The sequence below is a fragment of the Pseudorasbora parva genome, chromosome 4 (assembly GCF_024679245.1).
Source record: "Pseudorasbora parva isolate DD20220531a chromosome 4, ASM2467924v1, whole genome shotgun sequence".
Lineage (NCBI taxonomy): Eukaryota > Metazoa > Chordata > Actinopteri > Cypriniformes > Gobionidae > Pseudorasbora > Pseudorasbora parva.
This window is the reverse complement of record NC_090175.1, coordinates 16387390-16405403: the sequence shown is the minus strand read 5'-3', so window position 1 is coordinate 16405403 and position 18014 is coordinate 16387390. Positions and strand designations below refer to the sequence as shown.

Here is an 18014-nt window from a genome sequence, read left to right as displayed (position 1 = left end):
ATGAAGAAAACTCATATGTAACAAGACCACAATGAGAGCGTACCGCACGTTCTTGAGCATGTAGAGCACCTCCGATGGCAGGTGAGAGTTGGCCACATCGAACTCTGTGAGATCTGCCTCCAGCACTGACGGAGGAGGCTCCTTCATCTGCAGAGTAGGCACTTCCTTCTTAAAGCGCAGGATTCTGAAGGACAGAGGCATGACATGATGCTTGGGAATGTTCTGAGACAATAAAAAGAACCAAATAGGGGGGTGCAGGGATGACGTCAAAACTCTGACTAATTCGCCACTGCTAATTCGCAAGATTTTTCAATGGGGTTTTTCGATTTATGAGTAAAATAAGGTCTGTGGTAAAATTAAGTTGACGATACTTGCACATTTTGTTCTACAATGTAAACTGCACGCCCTCACAAATTAAAGGGTTAGTTCACCCAAAAATGAAAATAATTTAATTAATTACTCACCCTCATGTCGTCGGACACCCGTAACACCTTCGTTCATCTTCAGAACACAAATGAAGATTTTTTTGTTGAAAGCTGATGACTGAGAAAGGCTTCACAAAAGGCCTCCATTGGCATTCAGTACATTTCCACACACAAGACCCATAAAAGGCACTGAAGACTTTGTTACAAAGTCCATCTCACTACAGTGGCTGTACAATAATTTTACAATGTGACGAAATTAGAAACGGCGTATACACTCTAGTTATTGTGCGCACAAAAATCAAAATGACGACTTTATCCACCAAGTTATTGATGTAAACTCGACGCATGCGCGAGAATATGACGCAGCTCCGCCGTTCAATACATGACCCGGAAGAGGAGGAGCCGCTATCGTGTGAGTTCACGTCAGAGACCTACACGGAAGACATTAACTTGGCGGATAAAGTAATTTTGATTTTTTTTGCGCACAAAAACTATTCTTGTCCCTTGGTAAAATGATTGTACAGCCACTGTAGTGAGATGGACTTTGTAACGCCGTCTTTAGTGCCTTTTATGGGTCTCGTGAGTGGCCCAGTGGAAATGTACTGAATGCCAATGGAGGCCTTTCTGAAGCCTTTCTCAGCCATCAGCTTTCAACAAAAATATCTTCATTTGTGTTCTGAAGATGAACGAAGGTCTTACGGGTGTCCAACGACATGAGGGTGAGTAATTAATTAAATTATTTTTGGGTGAACTAACCCTTTAACCGTTCTTATCTAGTTACTTAAAAGAAGAAGAAAAAAACCTATTGTAGCTTCAAAAATGTACTTTTGATATGTGTGTGTGTAAGTTACGTCATAGGGCAAAACATTGTGTCACAAGTTATGTTTACCACAAACCTTATTTTACTTATAAATTGAACAACCCCATTGTAAAATCGCATTGGAAAATATCGAGGGAACCACTGACGAATTGGTCTTCTGGGTTTTCACTACAGAAACTCACTTTTTGGCAATGTTCAGCATCTTCTGTTTCTTTTTGAGGCGGGGCCTGGAGGAGGAGGCGGAGCCCACCAGTGAGGAGGTGGACTGAGACACCTTCCTCATAATCTTCCTCCCATAGAACAAGACTTTGTCTCTTTTACGAAAACGATACTTTGGGGCTTCCTGAGCCTCGAGTTCTGAGAAAACACACCAAACAAACAAATTATAAATCTAGATTACTTGATCATTTTAACAGGGTTCGTACAGATACTCTTCCAGCTCTACTTTTCTGGTTTTCAAGGACTACAATCTGAGATCTCACTTATCAAAACAATATCTTTATTATCTTTTAAAAAAGCACATGCAGCACATGCAATGACTTTGATAACTTTAACCATTGAAAGAATACTATGACAAAAATGTATTCAAATTCCTTTTTAAAATTCATACTTTTTATGAATACACGATTGACCTGAAGAATGAAAACTGTATCATATACTTGGATATTTCTATGAGCAAAATCATGCTCATAGTCATGCAAAATGTCTTTATATCTATTTCAGACAGGCTGCAGTGTTCACTTTGCATGAAAATATGGTTTCATCGAAAAAAATTAAACACTGATTTCATATCATTCAAGCACTTTTCAAGTACCTCTTCATAAATATGGCTGTTTTCAAGGGTTTTCCAGGAATTAAATTGCACAAAGTCAAATTCAAGTACTTCAAGCACGTTAAGCACCTTGTACAAACCCTGTTTTAAAGACCTTAAAAAAAATGTATTAAAAAAATGTAAATTTCACAAATGAGTTTTTAAGAACTAACTGCGGATCTGCATCCTGCGCAGGACAAAAAATATAAGGACAGCAATGAGAACGATGACGACTCCAGCGCCGATTATGATTCCCACCACCTGTACGGAAACAGAAAGAAATTTTCATTTTCAAAATTGATAATAATAATAAATGTTTCTTCACAGGAATCACAGGAATAAATTAGACTTCTAAATATATCGAAATAGAAAACCATTATTTTAAATACTAATACTTCATAATAGTACAGTTTATTGTTTTATTTTTTATCACATAATAGAGAATTCTTTAAAAGAAATAAACACACAAACAACTCTCTCTCTCTCTCTCTCACACACACACACACACACACACACACACACACACACACACACACACACACACACACACACACACACACACACACACACACACACACACACACACACACACACACACACACACACACACACACACACACACACACAGACACACCTCATATGTCATGTTTATGATAATTCATAATTGGTAATTCATACACTCTAAAAAATGCTGTGTTAAAAACAACCCAAATTGGGTTGAAAATGGTCAAACCCAGCAATTAGGTTAAAGCCGCTGGGTTAAAACAACCCATTCACTGGGTTAAAACAACCCAATCACTGGGTTTGTCCATTTTCAACCTAATTTGGGTTGTTTTTAACCCAGCATTTTTTTGTAGTGAAAGATTAAATATTTGCACAATCCTGCGTAAGACTATGATTCAGTGTAATCGTGTTAATGAGTATTTACTGACCATGCTGGTCTGCAGCTGATCCTCCACTAAACTCTTGATGTTTTCAAATCCGTCCTGCCGTAAAACACACAGGATGTTAATATACCCAGATTTGGATGTGAACAAAACGCTGGGTTAAAAATTAGCACATGAGAAAAAGAAACAAAAGACTAGCTAAAGATCTGGCTCATGAAGAGAGAGAAAATGAAAGAGTGAAGGACAGGAAAAGACACAGATAATCCCATTTTGTTCTTCGAGCACAACCATATTTTCCTGTCCCTTGATTATGTAAACCTTTCTTCTCTCTCCTTCGTGCCGACATTTCTTTAAGCATTCCCACTCTGTGTCACTCTTCTACTCACTCATTCCTTTCTTTTCTCTTTCTCTGCTCATTTATTTTCAATAAAGCATTGTTAACAAGGCCCACAGTGTATGTGAAGTGAACAGCAGTGCTGTTTCTAGCTTCTGAAGAGTAATGCATCTTACACAGCAAAAATATTTTTTTAAGTATTCTTGCCTTGTTTTCCTGTAAAATATCTCATATCATCATTATAACAAAATCAGTTGAGAAGACAATTTGTCTACAAACAAAACGACTATTAATCTGATTAGTCTTTAACTAGGAATAATGTTCTTGTAAAGCTATTTAGCTTGTAAGCTTTTTTTTGTATATTTTTGTTTCAATTATGCTTAAAATATATTTTTGTGTGTGTGTGTGGAGGGGGGGGGGGCATTCTTCTAAAATGTTGAAGTCCTATAAAACAGAAGTGGTTGTTTTGATCAGTGTGTCTGTTATAACCACATAGCCATGGTATGCGGATGTTAACATATCCTCTGACTTTATCAAGACATTTACACTTACTTGCTGAACACAACAGAAGATAATTTGAACAATGTTTGGTTAATGTTAATGTAAATAGTTAGTTACCAACATTCTTCAAAATATCTTTCTTTATGTTCAGCAGAAGAAAGAAACTCATACAGGTTTGCAACATTACTTAGTGCACTTGTAATTTACCTTAATATAAACTGGTGATGGACTTAGAAATGCTTTGATAGGCCAACATTCAGAATGCTGTTTCGTAGACAAATACACACCCTTGCGATTTGTAATCTTTGGACCGAGATATGGATTTGTGCAATTCTGCATTCTTACTCCAGAAAGAAGTTCAGGTTGCATCTTCTAAACTCTCCCTTTGCCAATCAAAAAGTCACATGATCAGATTAGCTGCGGACAATCTGCCCAGCTACAAAACAAGTAGCCAAGGATCCACACAAATAAGATTTGTAAAAGAAGGAAAAGAAGGTGTTAAAACCAAAGTGAACAGCTGCTGATATCGACATGTGAATAGAGTGGTGAAAGTTGGGTTGGGTTTGCAAAGTAATCGTGAATGAGGTGCAAGTTGCATGATGGGAAAGCAGTGCAGCTGCTTATCTCTATGTGTGGATGAAGACATTCTGCAATGAGAAAGAGTCCAAAACTTGTGCGTTTGTGGCTCGACTTGTCAAGACTGTTTTCCAAGATGGCTCCTGTCTGTAAACGCGTAATGTACTGTCTTTATAAAGTATCGTCTTATTAAACTGTTTGTACACTTACAAAGTTCTCAAAGCTTCGGTTTGCTTATACAATGTAAAAAGATTTGGTTGTTTTTTGTTGGTTTAACTTAAAAAAGTCAGTAACCTGGTTGCCTTAAAATTTTGAGTTTATTGAAATTGAGTTGATACAATGAAGGAAATTTGTTTAATAAATAAAAACTCAAAATATTATTGTATCTGAACCACATAAAAAATGTGATAAATCATGAAAATAGCACTATTTGGCATGTTTCACTGCGTCATCAGAAATGAAACACACAATTACCCAATATGCTTACAAAATCTTTTAATAATCTTTTAATAAAGGTTGTCGATTCTCAAAAAATGTTCATTGTATTAACTCAAACAATGCTCGAAATATTGGAAGAAAAATACAATATTGAATTGGGGGTGGGGGTTGAATGTATCTCTGAAGGGAAATGATAGTCTTCAGAAACGTTTTGATGGTATTCCAGCCCCCCCCCCACCCCCCACCCCATATAAAGAAGCGTTTAAAAGCACAGCACTGCTTTGTGTACAGGGTGTTCCATAAGCACCAGCTACTGTAGAGAGTAATTTCACAAATCAGACCATTCTCTTTTTGCTTTAAAGGTGCTGTATGTAAGTTTTTGACTGTACTAAAGCATAAAAATACCATAATATGTCATTTCTCTGAAAAACAATTCTACAGTCTGTTATTATACGTTGAAATGTGCGTTCTGCTGTAGTGATCTATATATTAAGCGCAATAATGCAAATGACACTACAAAATAGTTTTCTATATGTTACTTTGATGTAGGCATGTGCCGATATCAATTTTTCATGTTGCGATTAATTGCTGAAGTTTTATCACTATATACAATATTAGCGCGATATTGAAATAAGTTGCAAAAAAAAAGTGTTGCCATAGCATAACAGCTTTAAGAACTATTTGTAATAACAAAAATAACTGAATGTTTAAATACAATAGTGCACCAAAAATATATACAGCTCTGGAAAAAAAATTAAGAGACCACTTAACATTATGTTTTTGGTAATGTTAGTTAAGAAATACTGATCATTGTTAGATTTTGATTTTAATGTTATTAAACAGTAACTAAGAAATTAACATAGAATGATTAATTCTTTATAAGTATTTTTCATTGTCAGTTTGGTAATAATGAATTAACATGTTAACTAATGAAGTCGTATGTCTCAAAGTTTTACTGAACAATAACAGAACGTTCTTATTTATTAGGGTATGTTGTAGTCCAGATTAAAACATAAAAATGTTTAAGTTTGAAAATAAATAGCCTATTAAGTCTTTAAGTATTAAGTATTTGGTGCTGTGATGAACAACATTGAGATTACAAAAAATGAATGGCTGTTTTAAAAACTACACGCGTTTTTGTTTTGTTTGCGGGGTTACCGGGGTAACAGCTCCATTCTGCAGTTCATCAGCGGGACATCACCTGCTGTCACTGAGCGGCACTTCAGCAGCGCGTCTCCTTCACCGGTTCAGTCGTGTGTAAACGCACGTTGGGCTTGTTTATATCTGAGCGTGTGTCCCTTTGACGCAGAATACAGCGGTGTTGAGCATTTATACGGTTGTTGGCAAAGTATTCTTGAGTGCATTATAAAAAAATTATAAATTGTTAATAAATTATTATTTACGATATTTTATAGTGCCCATGATAACAATATCGTGCATATTCATTATCGTGATAAATCGCATTATCGAAAATCGGCACATGTCTACTTTGATGGTAAACCAGGTGACGGCTCTCCACTATTAGAATTGAGCCAAGATAAGAGATGATTGATTGGGGGGGAATAGAAAAGGATGGGTGAACAATAATTAAAAATGACCCAATGAACGCTCATTGGCTGAGAAGAGTTAGGGGCAAGGTGTTAGAAACTGTATAAGAATGAGAGTCTTGACTGAGGCTGTTAGATTTTCTGCAGGCATCCGGAACTCCCGGACTCGAGTGATTTCTTACAAAGAGGAGAAAACTTTTTCCATGACAACACGCGGGGAGAGTTTGGGAAATTTGGCTAGTTTGTACTCAGAATGAAGGTACTCCATTACACTCACAATGAAACTTCTGAAAAGCTCAGACTGAGAGGGTAAAGTTGTGTGTATTTGTGGATAAGGGAAAGCATTAGGGTGGTGCTGCTCACCTTTGGAGGTTCTGCAGGCTCTGGGCCCGACGTGCTCTGTCCCATTCTACCTCAACGCACAGCTGGGCCATCAACAACAGCCACTGCAACACACAGCAAGACAAACAGGCTTCATGCAACATGCAAAGATCACCACATTCAGTCAGGATCACTATTCACTACAGGATGCAACACAAGATCGTCACGCACGTATTCTGCTAAAGTCCATGCACATTACTGGGATCATCTGGATGGATTTTACTCCAAAAAAACAATAAGGCGCTAGATTATAAAATAGATTGTGGATGATGATTGGTCAATACAGCTTCTGAGCCATGCTAAAATATACAACATATAGTAACAGCGATGGCATGCAATTTGCTTAATAGAAAATATTTGTATAAATATTGTGCCATTAATTTAGTCGATTGTGTATTAACTATTTTACAGTATTGTTATTATTAAAAATAAATTTAAAAAATGTTTTGCTAATTGAAATAAAGCTCAAATAAAATATAAATATTAGATCAAACTTAAAAAACTAACAAATTATAAATTGAGAATCATGTTTTTTTCGTTTCAAATAAAGATCACAATTTTCCCACAATTCTGAACAGACAACTAAACAAAATTACATGTCATTTAATAGAGGTTCTGACAAAATTAAGTAAATTAAGTAAAGATAGTTTTTTTTTTTATTAGGTTGAAGGAATTATTCAATAGCTCACTCTTAAATATTTCATTTGTTTGTTTCATTATTGGATGAATCATTTTTTTTGAATGAAACTCTTAAATGAATAATTCAATGACAAATACATTTTTAAACAGTCACTTGTTGCCACCTATACTGGCGTAACGATGCAATCCAAGTTACTTTCAGAAGGTGATTTTCTTAAAGGAAGTGTATGTAAGAATATGGCCAAAACTGGTACTGCAATCACTTTCACGAGCAGTGTGTCTATAGACTGTAAAAAAAAAAAAAATGGACGTAGTGTCCGTGACGTCCCCCATAGGATTCTGATAAGCCTTTCTGAAGTGTAAAGTAGAGATGAGCTGGCCGTCGCCATCTTGGCAACGCGTCACACCCCGATAACAGAAAATGGGCAAAGAGGCGGGACGTGGGCGGAGCCTAGGTGACGCAATGACTATAGACGGCGGATAAATGGCTATCCACCTGTCACTCAAAGTAACCACACCCTTAATTATGCAGAACTTTAAGGCTTTATATAATGTCAACGAATGAGTTATAAAAAAATTCACCCCCTCACAGTTGTCATTAAGGTCAAAATTAGCCATTTAGACCAAAACCACAATTTGTACCAGGCTGTAAACATGTTTTTTTCTACTGTAAAGTTGGGAATTTTAAAGGGATAGTTCACTTTAAAATTAAAACTCTGTCATCCTTTACTCACCCTCAAGTTTCTTTCTTCAGCTGAACACAAGGGAAGATTTTTTTTGAAGAATGTCAGTAACCAAACAGTTAACTGGAGTCACTGACTTTAAAATAGTAGGAAAACAAAATACTATGGAAGTCAATGGCTCCAGTTAAAGGACAACTCCGGTGAGAAATGAACCTAGGGGTAATTAACAGATGGTTACCAAGTAGATCGTTCTCTGGGATACGTTTTCATGAAAATCGAATGTAAAGAGTTTTATCTCTAAAAACAGATTAGCTTATAACGCTTGTATATGGGGCAAAGGGTAAGGGAAATTAAATCGCTAGTTATTGCCAAGGCTCAAAAAGCCTCACACTAACACGGTAGCATAATGAGAGTCCCTACATGCAAACCAAAGCATTGAGAACTTTGTAAGAGTACAAACAGTTTAATAAGAAGATACTTTATAAACACAGTGCATTACACGTTTACGGTAGGGCGCCATCTTGGACTAGTCTCGACTAGTCGAGCGACGAAGGTTGTGCTAAGTGAGCTGGTTGATAGGAATTAAGTTTATAAAAACAAAATGGACATTTTTATTTGTATTTATTTATTTTCTCTGTTGCGTTCAGTGCTTTCAGTGAAACAACGGACCATATGAGATTTAAAGTCACAGTTCATCACTTAGCACAGTGTTCGTGGTTTGAGTTGTCGGGACTGTTTTCCAAGATGGCGCCTGTCCGTAACTGCGTAATGTACTGTCTTTATAAAGTATCTTCTTATTAAACTGTTTGTACACTTACAACTCATTATGCTACTGTGTTAGTGTGAGGCTATTTTGAGCCTTGTTCAATTATATAATTTCCCTTACCCTTTGCCCCATAGACAAGCGTTATAAGCTAATCTGTTTTTAGAGATAAAACTCTTTACATTCAATTTCATGAAAACGCATCCCAGAGAACGATCTACTCTGTAACCATCTGTTAATTACCCCTAGGTTCATTTCTCACCGGAGTTGTCCTTTAACTGTTTGGTTACTGACATTCTTCAAAATATCGTCCCTTGTGTTCAGCTGAAGAAAGAAATTCATACAGGTTTGAAACAACCTGAGGGTGAGTAAAGGATGACCGAATTTTCATTTTAAAGTGAACTGTCCCTTTAACATGGGGCTCAATGAGATTCTGCTACCTTCTGGAGCCTGTCCCTAGTGGCCAGTTTAGGAATTACAGTTTACATTAGTTCTGTTTTGGCTTCAAGAGAGATTGTGGGAGGTTGCTGCTTGGGTGTATCCCCTCTCCCCCTCCTCCCTGACTCAAGGTTGCCAGATTAGTAGGAACGTTTGTAGCTGCAGCTGTGGTAACTAGAGCAGATCTGGCAACCCGGATGCAGAAACACTACTGACTTTGTGATTGGTCGTTAGGTGGAGGGCGGAGCTTCAGGCCAAAACACAACATGTCTACATCAACATCAGTTGAGGACTGCAACAACAACTTTTATATGACAATATCCTGGCCGGAGTACTGCTGTCAGTGATAGAAGTATTTGAAATTAACATGATTTCTTAATGTCTCGTGACACATCAGGGCCATTTTATGATTAATTGAAATACATTTCTTACATACAGCTCCTTTAGGATCGGTACCGTAGTGTTTCTATTTGAACTATAAACTTTTTCCCAGTACTTGTGATAATTTTAATATTTGTAAGAGAAATAAACATACTGCAATGTTGAAAAGACTGTTTGAGAAGCTGTTTCATTCCTATACTTGATAACTGCACTGTCAGCCAAATCTCAATGTTTGATAGACACAGGTGAATCGCTGTCATGTAGGAATATGATTGCAAGGGTGTTTGAATCGAAATCACAATCTTTTAACAAATAATTGTGCAGCTCTTTTGCAATATGGAATAACAAATTAATTAAAGCTAAATAGAATTTTTTTTTAAATGAAAACTGAAAATATAAAATTAAAGGCTAAAAATAAAAATATTAATAAATACTATAATAGCATATAAATAATACTAAAATTACACTGCAATTTTATAAGATTTAACCTATTAAAATGTATTATTAAACCATTCAATCCCTTATTATGTATCACACAAACACGCACAAACAAGTAAAACCAGTATTTAAAAAATGTTTGCTGCCAAAAGTGATTAATCGCATTTGGCAGTAAACAGAGAACATGTAAATATTGTTTTTATAATAGTAATATTAATGTAAACAGTGCTCAAAAAAGGCCTGCCAAAGATCCCGATCAGCAGAGGAAACCCTCCAATCACAACCACTCCCCCAATCTGATGTCATCATCCCTAATATATATATATATATATATATATATATATATATATATATATATATATATATATATATATAACAGACTCACACAATAACACACACACAACCATCTGACATCATGAGTAGCCTAATTCACTTTCATTCTGATCTTCCTCCTAGACCCACCGTAACTTCTCTAGCTCCTTTAACATTCAGTGCTGCACGAGCAGACTGCACGCACACTGAAACACACGCTCATGGATTTTGCTGACCTATGCAGCATTCAATAAAAGCCCTTCACATTCATTACACGCATAAGCACGTTTATACCATGAGACTGAGACCCAAACCTACAACAAAAATGTATGTTCCCTTGCATCTCCCATCAACACACACACACAAAAACTGATCATTAGTCCATCTAAAGCCATTCAATGATGTCATCACAGTGTCTGGAGGCAAACAACTGAAAACATTGGGGGTGGACAGAGGATTAGATTACTGAGATCACAGCAGACATAAAGGGATACATCGTCCACATATCAGATTGGGAGTGAGTATAAAATGCACTGGTATGACTGGAGTTTCTTTTTTGTAATTTTAACTGTAAAGACTAAAAAATGCTAGTTCCCTTAGCTCAAACTACACAAACTATAAACAGATCTAGCCTTACATTTCATGGAATTTAAAAGTAAAATCCTGATAAAAGAACACTACAGCTATAATACCAACGGCTGGTGAATGATAAAAACAAATGACAGACAATCAGAATCCATAAAGTGCTCAAGCATTTAAAGCGGCAGAGGACAAAACTGCAGTGTGTTTACAATAAACAGAACAATACCGTCCTCAGGTGTGGACGCTATTGTCATAATAGCTATCGTTCTAGGTGTCAACGGGCATGTATGTTTCTATTGTATGTTTTTTTCAGTAATGTACATTAGGGTTTTCCGCTACATCTTATTAGTCTGTGTTCTATGTCTAATCTTGTTAAATTAATGTTTATTGCATTTTTTATTGTGTCATGGAGTTACAATGATGGTGTTTGTTTAGTATTTGTGTGTATGACAATGTGCACTGTCTATATATTAGTTTCTCTCAGCTTTCTCATCTGCTTGTGATGAACTTTGATTCATCATGTCTTTCTCTTGAGTCCTTGATTATGGTGGATAACCGCTTAAAATAAAATCCTGACCGTGCTGTGCTTTACTCTGAAACATGCAGCGCATAAGACTATATATTTATATAATTACATCGCAACCATAATAATTTGTTGATCTGGCTAAGACATTCGCACAACCATGCATTGTCCATATCCATAAAAATGACCCAGGCAACTGGCGAGTAACACTTGCATTTGCCCCTTTAAAAGCTGGCTAAAATGCAGCCATGTCAGAAGCAATCCATGTGTGAAATAAAGTAACATTTTACAGTTTATAATAATGATAATTATTTAAGGCCATTTAATGCGTCCATAATACAGTAAATAGAAACACGCCTCCCCCACAACCATTTCTCCCCTCTGATTAGTCAATTCACGTGGGTCATACTTTCAGAAGGTCAAAAAAAAGGGAAATCCATAAAAATCATGGATCTAAATATGGAAAACTCATATCCATGTGTCAGCATAATATGGCAAAGGTACAAAACTGATTTTCATAATTCAGCAGAAAAGGGCTGTTAGATTTACCAGTTTAAATGTATTTTTCTTTAATTTTTTTAATTACAATTTTAAATTAATTTAAAATTTGCAGGTTGTTCAAATGTTTAACATAACTGTATTTTTACACAATTATTCTGTGTATTTTTAATTTATTTTTTACATTGCATCTATCAGAGAATTACTGGAGATAAATAGTCCTACCCAAGTGATTGTATCACATTCAGATTGATTAAAGGCAGAGCTAGCACTGAAAAACTCTGACATTCAATAACACACTATAGAATAACACGAGAGTAAATGGAAACCACAGGGCAATAATGCCTGTATTCGTTGCTCACTAATGGGCACCTTCTAATAGCCATTGTACTCGGTTAACAATGCCCTTAGTATGCACCCTTAAGCATGAGAGAACAAGAAAAGATGGGGGCACACACACACACACTTACAGAGACAGTTTTGTTTCAAATCCCCCAACTGACAAATACAAAACTCAATAAGAATCGTCAAAGCTGCACTTTCAGTGGTCAAGAAGTTTCGCCAACAGCTTAAACACACAGTGGACATTTTTGTGAAAATGTATTTCAAATTTTATGTTTACAGATGCTGCTGCGACAAAGACGACTCATGCATTCACTAAAGCTGGACTTTAATGGAAACAACTGCTGCCACTTAGTTTCCATTAACAGAGTACAAAATAGGGCCTAAAACTCTTTCACAATATAAATTTGAAAATTGCATTAGTACTTTGTACTTTTTATTAGTACTTTGACTTTATATGTATTTTTATTTGTTTTGTCAAAAATAGAAATTTCACTGAACAAAATAATGACTTAATTAGCACTTCTCAGACTCAGCATATATTTGGTTACAACAGGTAAACATGTCAACAACAACAAAAAAAGATGTTGGAGTTGCAATATGTCAAGTGTGTTCGTCTGAAATATCAAGGTACTGGCTAAATTGTAGATGAAGAACTTTGTGACTGGACTAAAACTAATTTATCACCTGAGAAAATGAAACTTTATCCAAATGTTATTTTAAGTTACGGCACAATTAAAACTTTAATTGCAGTTTTGCCACTTCGGTAAAGAATTTATTTCAGTGGAACACTAATTTTATCTAAAATTTGGGAAATGTTTAATACATTTTACAATTGTGTTTTACCATTTTTAATGTTGTTTAATTGTGTTTGTATAGTAGTACATATTAAAAAACGTAGATCAAATGTATAAAATACATAAATAACTAACACATCTGAATTTTAGCTTAAGCTGCCTAATAAGAACTAGTTTGGAGCCCAATCTTAGTTAGTTGCTGATGAAAAAAATGTATAAAAAATTAACCTTTAGGGATACAACAGCTTGTCACTGGGGCATCTTTGTACCTTGTTCACCCTTAAAATGTGCATATTAGTAGTACCCTTAAGTGATTAGTAATAAAACTTTTGGGGTATTTTCAATGAATTTTAAAAAAAAAAATTTAAACATTGTAATTCTACAACTACTTGACTGACATGGTTGAATGGTTAATCTGACAATCTGTCATCCTTTGTTAGACAATATGTTTTATCATTCTAAATATATTTCAAACCAATTGTAAAATATATTTAGATATAATATTATGTTAAAATTACAAATTATGTTTTTTTCTTCTTTATTATTAGATACAGCTGGGACATCTAAGGAGGGATGGAGCACAAATCACTATATTAAGGGGGAATAGACAGACATTTGATGTGTTTAAATCTAGCTACTTTTCATACAACATTAAATGTATTAATAGTTTGTCTAACTTATCTAACAGTAAACACTGGATGGCTGATGGAATTAGCACCTTTGCTCAATAATAGGGCACTAAATTACACCATATTCATTAAAAGCCCAGCATATACTGCCCAAAATCTATCACATGATATAGGCCACATGCTACTATAGCACATTATACCTGAGAATCCACGAGACATAATTTATGCTCATTACCATGTCATATGAAAAGCAGTACATGTCATCGGTTGTTGAAATAATGAAACAACATCATCATCACACGGATGGGTCTCCTCAGCTGATCACGGGTTAAAACATGTCAGCAAACAAGCCCTGGATAGCAATGCACTGAAGCTAAACACATTCATTTAAGAAAGTGATTGAAGATCTGTCCCATGACTCAGCCGTTATGTCTTGATGTTTTTTCTCTGCATTCAGTGTTGTAAAGTGACCCGTCCGGCGGGCTGCAGTGGCGGTGATGCTGTGCGGTGACCTCGGCAGATCAACACAGAGCACCATCTGCGACCTCAGCCGGGAAACTCACGGTACACACACAGTAAACTTACACTAGATATAAAACGTGCTGTAACATAATCCGGATGACCAGTAAAACTGTACATAATGTTTTGCTGATAAACCTACCTGAAAGCGACGCTCCGTCCCGATCTGTCAAACAACGGTCATACCGGAAACATCCGCTCAGATCTCTGCGTAGACTCCACTCAGTGTGCAACAGCCAATCAGAGATGACACGCTGACCAATCGGATTTCAGAGATTTGACGTTTACCGATTCCCTCCCCCGTTGTTATTTACAAAACGTTTTTAGTCTTTAGCGTTCTCTCACATCATTTTTACTTGACATAAACAACACCTAAAAAGAAAATTAACTGATTTTAATTATTTGCAGACTACGCAAAACAACTGAGCCTGACTTATCGAATCATGATTTGAAGGGGAAAAAAATCAGTTTAACTTATAGGAACATATCACTTCGATCTAAGACTAGATAAGTGCAGTTTGTTTCAAGGAAGATCAAATTCTCTTGAACAGGGGTGGCTTGAAAAACTGATCAAAATGCACGCTATTTATTAAAATGCTTTCATTCTGATTGAATTTGGTCATTTCCTAATCTCATCCTGAATCATTAACTACGAGGGGAGTAACATGGATCTGATCACATTACAGCTGTCAAACTGCATTATGCATTAGGAAATATCCTAATACCACCTAGTGGTTATCTTTAAATAAGACTCTTCACACAGTGCGACAAACCCAATGATGACGATGATGGAAATTCATCTCATCTAGAAAGAATGTTATGGTTAAAAAGCTTTTTCATGGTAAGAAAAAGAAAGAAAAAGTGAGAGAATTCTGACACAGTGGTCCATGTTTTTAGCAAAAAAAGTTTGGTGAAAATAAAATACAACTTTTGTGATTTTCCTTATCTTATAGATATTGATGCCAAGAATTTAATCAAAGGATTTTTTTTTTTTTTTTTTTTTTTGTGGCTGTATAAACCTTGTATTTATTGCAAAGTTTTAAATCCATAAATGTAAATATAGAAATGGAAAAAATAAGAAAGAAAGAAAAATACACCGGGCTTTAACATCTTCAAACAAGAATTTAATTTGTATTTAAATACAATTTCAATGTCTCTTAATAAGAGAGCTAAAAAACAAAAAACAAAAAAACATCTAGAATTTGGACCATGCTTTATTATTTTTATGCCCCTCACCTTTTTTTCTTCTTTTTTTCCCCTTTTACATTTCTTGAGAAATATTTTTTCAATAGGTTAATTAGGCTTTAATTTATCTTGTTGAATATTGAGGCGTAACTGTCTTGTCTGAAAGGATTGTCTTGTCTGAAAGATTGCTTGTGTTATTGTAAAACTGCAATGAAAATGTATTACAATAACTTATTTATTGTCTGTTTATTGTAATATTGTATTTTCTGTTTGTTGAAGTTGGAAGTAAAGACTGCAATGATTTTACAAATTTACGAGCAACACGATCATATCAACAGAACAACATGTCAAAATAAAAGAGCATCGCGAATATATTTTTGGGATTCAATTATTAAGACATTACCTAAAGACACTTTTGTATTATTATTATTATTATTATTATTATTATTATTAACATATATATATATATATATATATATATATATATATATATATATATATATATATATATATATATATATATATATATTACTTAACATTAAATACATTTAATATTATAGTTTTTTTATATCATTCAAGTTCTTCGTGCAGAACTTTTATTATGACATGTAAGGAAACGGGAGTCTATTTGACCCGGTAGTCAATGGTAACGTGCCCTTGGCCCCTTGCTGGCTGAAAGCATGGGAATTGGAATAAGCGGTACATAAACTGTACGGATAGTTTTTTTAAATTATTTTTTTATGTGTGATATTGTCTCGAAAGTATTTGCAGCACACGTCAGAATGAAATAATCTGCGATGCATTAAGAGCCTAAAAACATGATTTTGAGATTGTCAAACAGGGTATGTGCCCTGTCTGGGTCAGCTCGCCTTAAAAGTACTTTGTCAACCTACTTCGATGAGATGGGAAAAGCTGGTGTCATCCTAAAATCTGCGTCAGCTGGCATATTTGAGAACCTAGCCTTAGAAGACTGGATTCACGATCACGTTGATCTGCAAAACAGAAGCTTATTGTTATTATGGAGAAATTCCCCCGTGGTGGTCATAGGCAGACATCAAAACCCCTGGCAGGAGTGTAACCTTCCCCTGATGAGGCACTTAGGGATCCCGCTTGCGAGACGTCGCAGTGGAGGTGGGACGGTTTTCCATGATTTTGGAAACATCAACATGACCTTCTTCACCTCCAAGAAGAAATACGATCGTCAAAGAAATCTCAAAGTCGTTACTAGTGCATTAAAAGCACTGAGACCCGAACTAGATGTCACTGCAACAGACAGATTTGATATTTTGTTGAATGGGCATCACAAGATTTCAGGCACTGCTGCGAAATTAGGCAGAACCTCTGCTTATCATCACTGTACACTGCTGTGTTCTGTGGATCGTTCAGTATTGTCCTCGGTTCTGAAGAGTAACGCTTCTGAAGTCATCAGGAGCAATGCTACCCCAAGCGTTCCTTCCCCTGTCAAGAACCTTTCAGATGTGGATCCCACTCTTGACTCCAACACTATCATGGAGGCTATCGCTTCACAGTACAATAATGAATTTGGTTTTGACAGCCCAGTCATCACAGTTGACCCTACTAATGAAGCTCTTATGCCTGGCATTCATAAGATGACAACGGATATTCAAATGTGGGAGTGGATTTATGGCAAAACGCCAAAATTCAGTGTTTGCACATCTATAGTGGTAGATGATGTGAATGTTAAGCTTGATATGGACATTAAAAATGGTACTGTAGAACAGTGTGCTATGGAAATCCCGGAAGACTGGCTTCCTCCAGAGACGGTCAATGAGTTTACATCAACTCTCAGGGGCAGCAAATTCTGTCCAATTGAAGCTGCAGTGCTGGTGGCGGCTTTCATTAGGACTCGATCAATGAGAGCTGATGTTGCTGAGAAGATTCATAGACTGTGTGATGGTGTGCTTTCAGTAATGTGAATAAAAAGGAAATCAGATGAAATAAACATAGTGACACTTGTTTCAAAACCATGGACATAAACTTTGAATTAAAGTGGTCTCCTGCACAGTCACACTTTATCCACAAATGCAGATTTGATATCAAAAACTTGAATACTGCTAGTATTTCTATGAAACCACACATACATTTTAAGCATGGGCAGAGATTCTAGTACTACATATATAATTTGCTTATTTTAATTATTAAACCATTACATTTTTGCAAATATTAAATTAATATTACAATTATATTGTTAATATTATATTCAATAAATTATATTAATAATACTATAAAAGTAATATTCATAAAAACAAATATCCATCCATACATCTACAAAAATAATTAAATAGCAGAACTGTGTTTAACATCAATAATAATGAGAAATGTATCTCGAGCAGCAAATCAGCATTTTAGAATGATTTTTAAATGATTAATGATGCTGAAAATTCAGCTTTACCATCATAGGAATAATTAATTAAACAATTAATTTAAAAAAAATTACTTTCAGACTACTTTCAAAAAACCTTAAAACTTAATGTTTCCAAACTTTTGACTACTGTGTGTGAGTGTGTATATACTACCAGTCAAAAGTTTGAGAGCGGTAAGATT

General features: G+C 35.4%; 2 protein-coding genes across 4 annotated transcripts in view; one reads left to right on the top strand and one right to left on the bottom strand.

The window, feature by feature from the left end:
* The window catches only part of pnpla6 (patatin-like phospholipase domain containing 6), a 41807-nt gene extending 27302 nt beyond the window's left edge, over positions 1–14505 (bottom strand). Inside the window, exons 1-6 of one of the 3 annotated variants that reach the window (XM_067441077.1) lie at positions 14407–14505; positions 6703–6785; positions 2989–3042; positions 2230–2317; positions 1428–1602; positions 44–184 (exon numbers count right to left, since the gene is read on the bottom strand). In XM_067441077.1, coding sequence (XP_067297178.1) covers positions 44–184; positions 1428–1602; positions 2230–2317; positions 2989–3042; positions 6703–6747 — 503 coding nt within the window. In that variant the 5' untranslated portion in view covers positions 6748–6785; positions 14407–14505. The remainder of the gene's footprint in view (positions 1–43; positions 185–1427; positions 1603–2229; positions 2318–2988; positions 3043–6702; positions 6786–14406) is intronic. The other 2 variants (XM_067441075.1, XM_067441078.1) reach the window with 2 other exon arrangements.
* Positions 14506–16089: 1584 nt separating this feature from the next.
* lipt1 (lipoyltransferase 1) lies at positions 16090–17535 on the top strand. The gene has a single exon (XM_067442647.1). It carries the CDS (start codon positions 16268–16270, stop codon positions 17384–17386), a length of 1119 nt encoding a protein of 372 aa, XP_067298748.1. The 5' UTR covers positions 16090–16267; the 3' UTR covers positions 17387–17535.
* Positions 17536–18014: the final 479 nt, after the last annotated feature.

Excerpts from the sequence above, each read along its gene's own strand:
- lipt1 (XM_067442647.1), top strand. The coding sequence starts at position 16,268 with ATGATTTTGAGATTGTCAAACAGGGTATGTGCCCTGTCTGGGTCAGCT.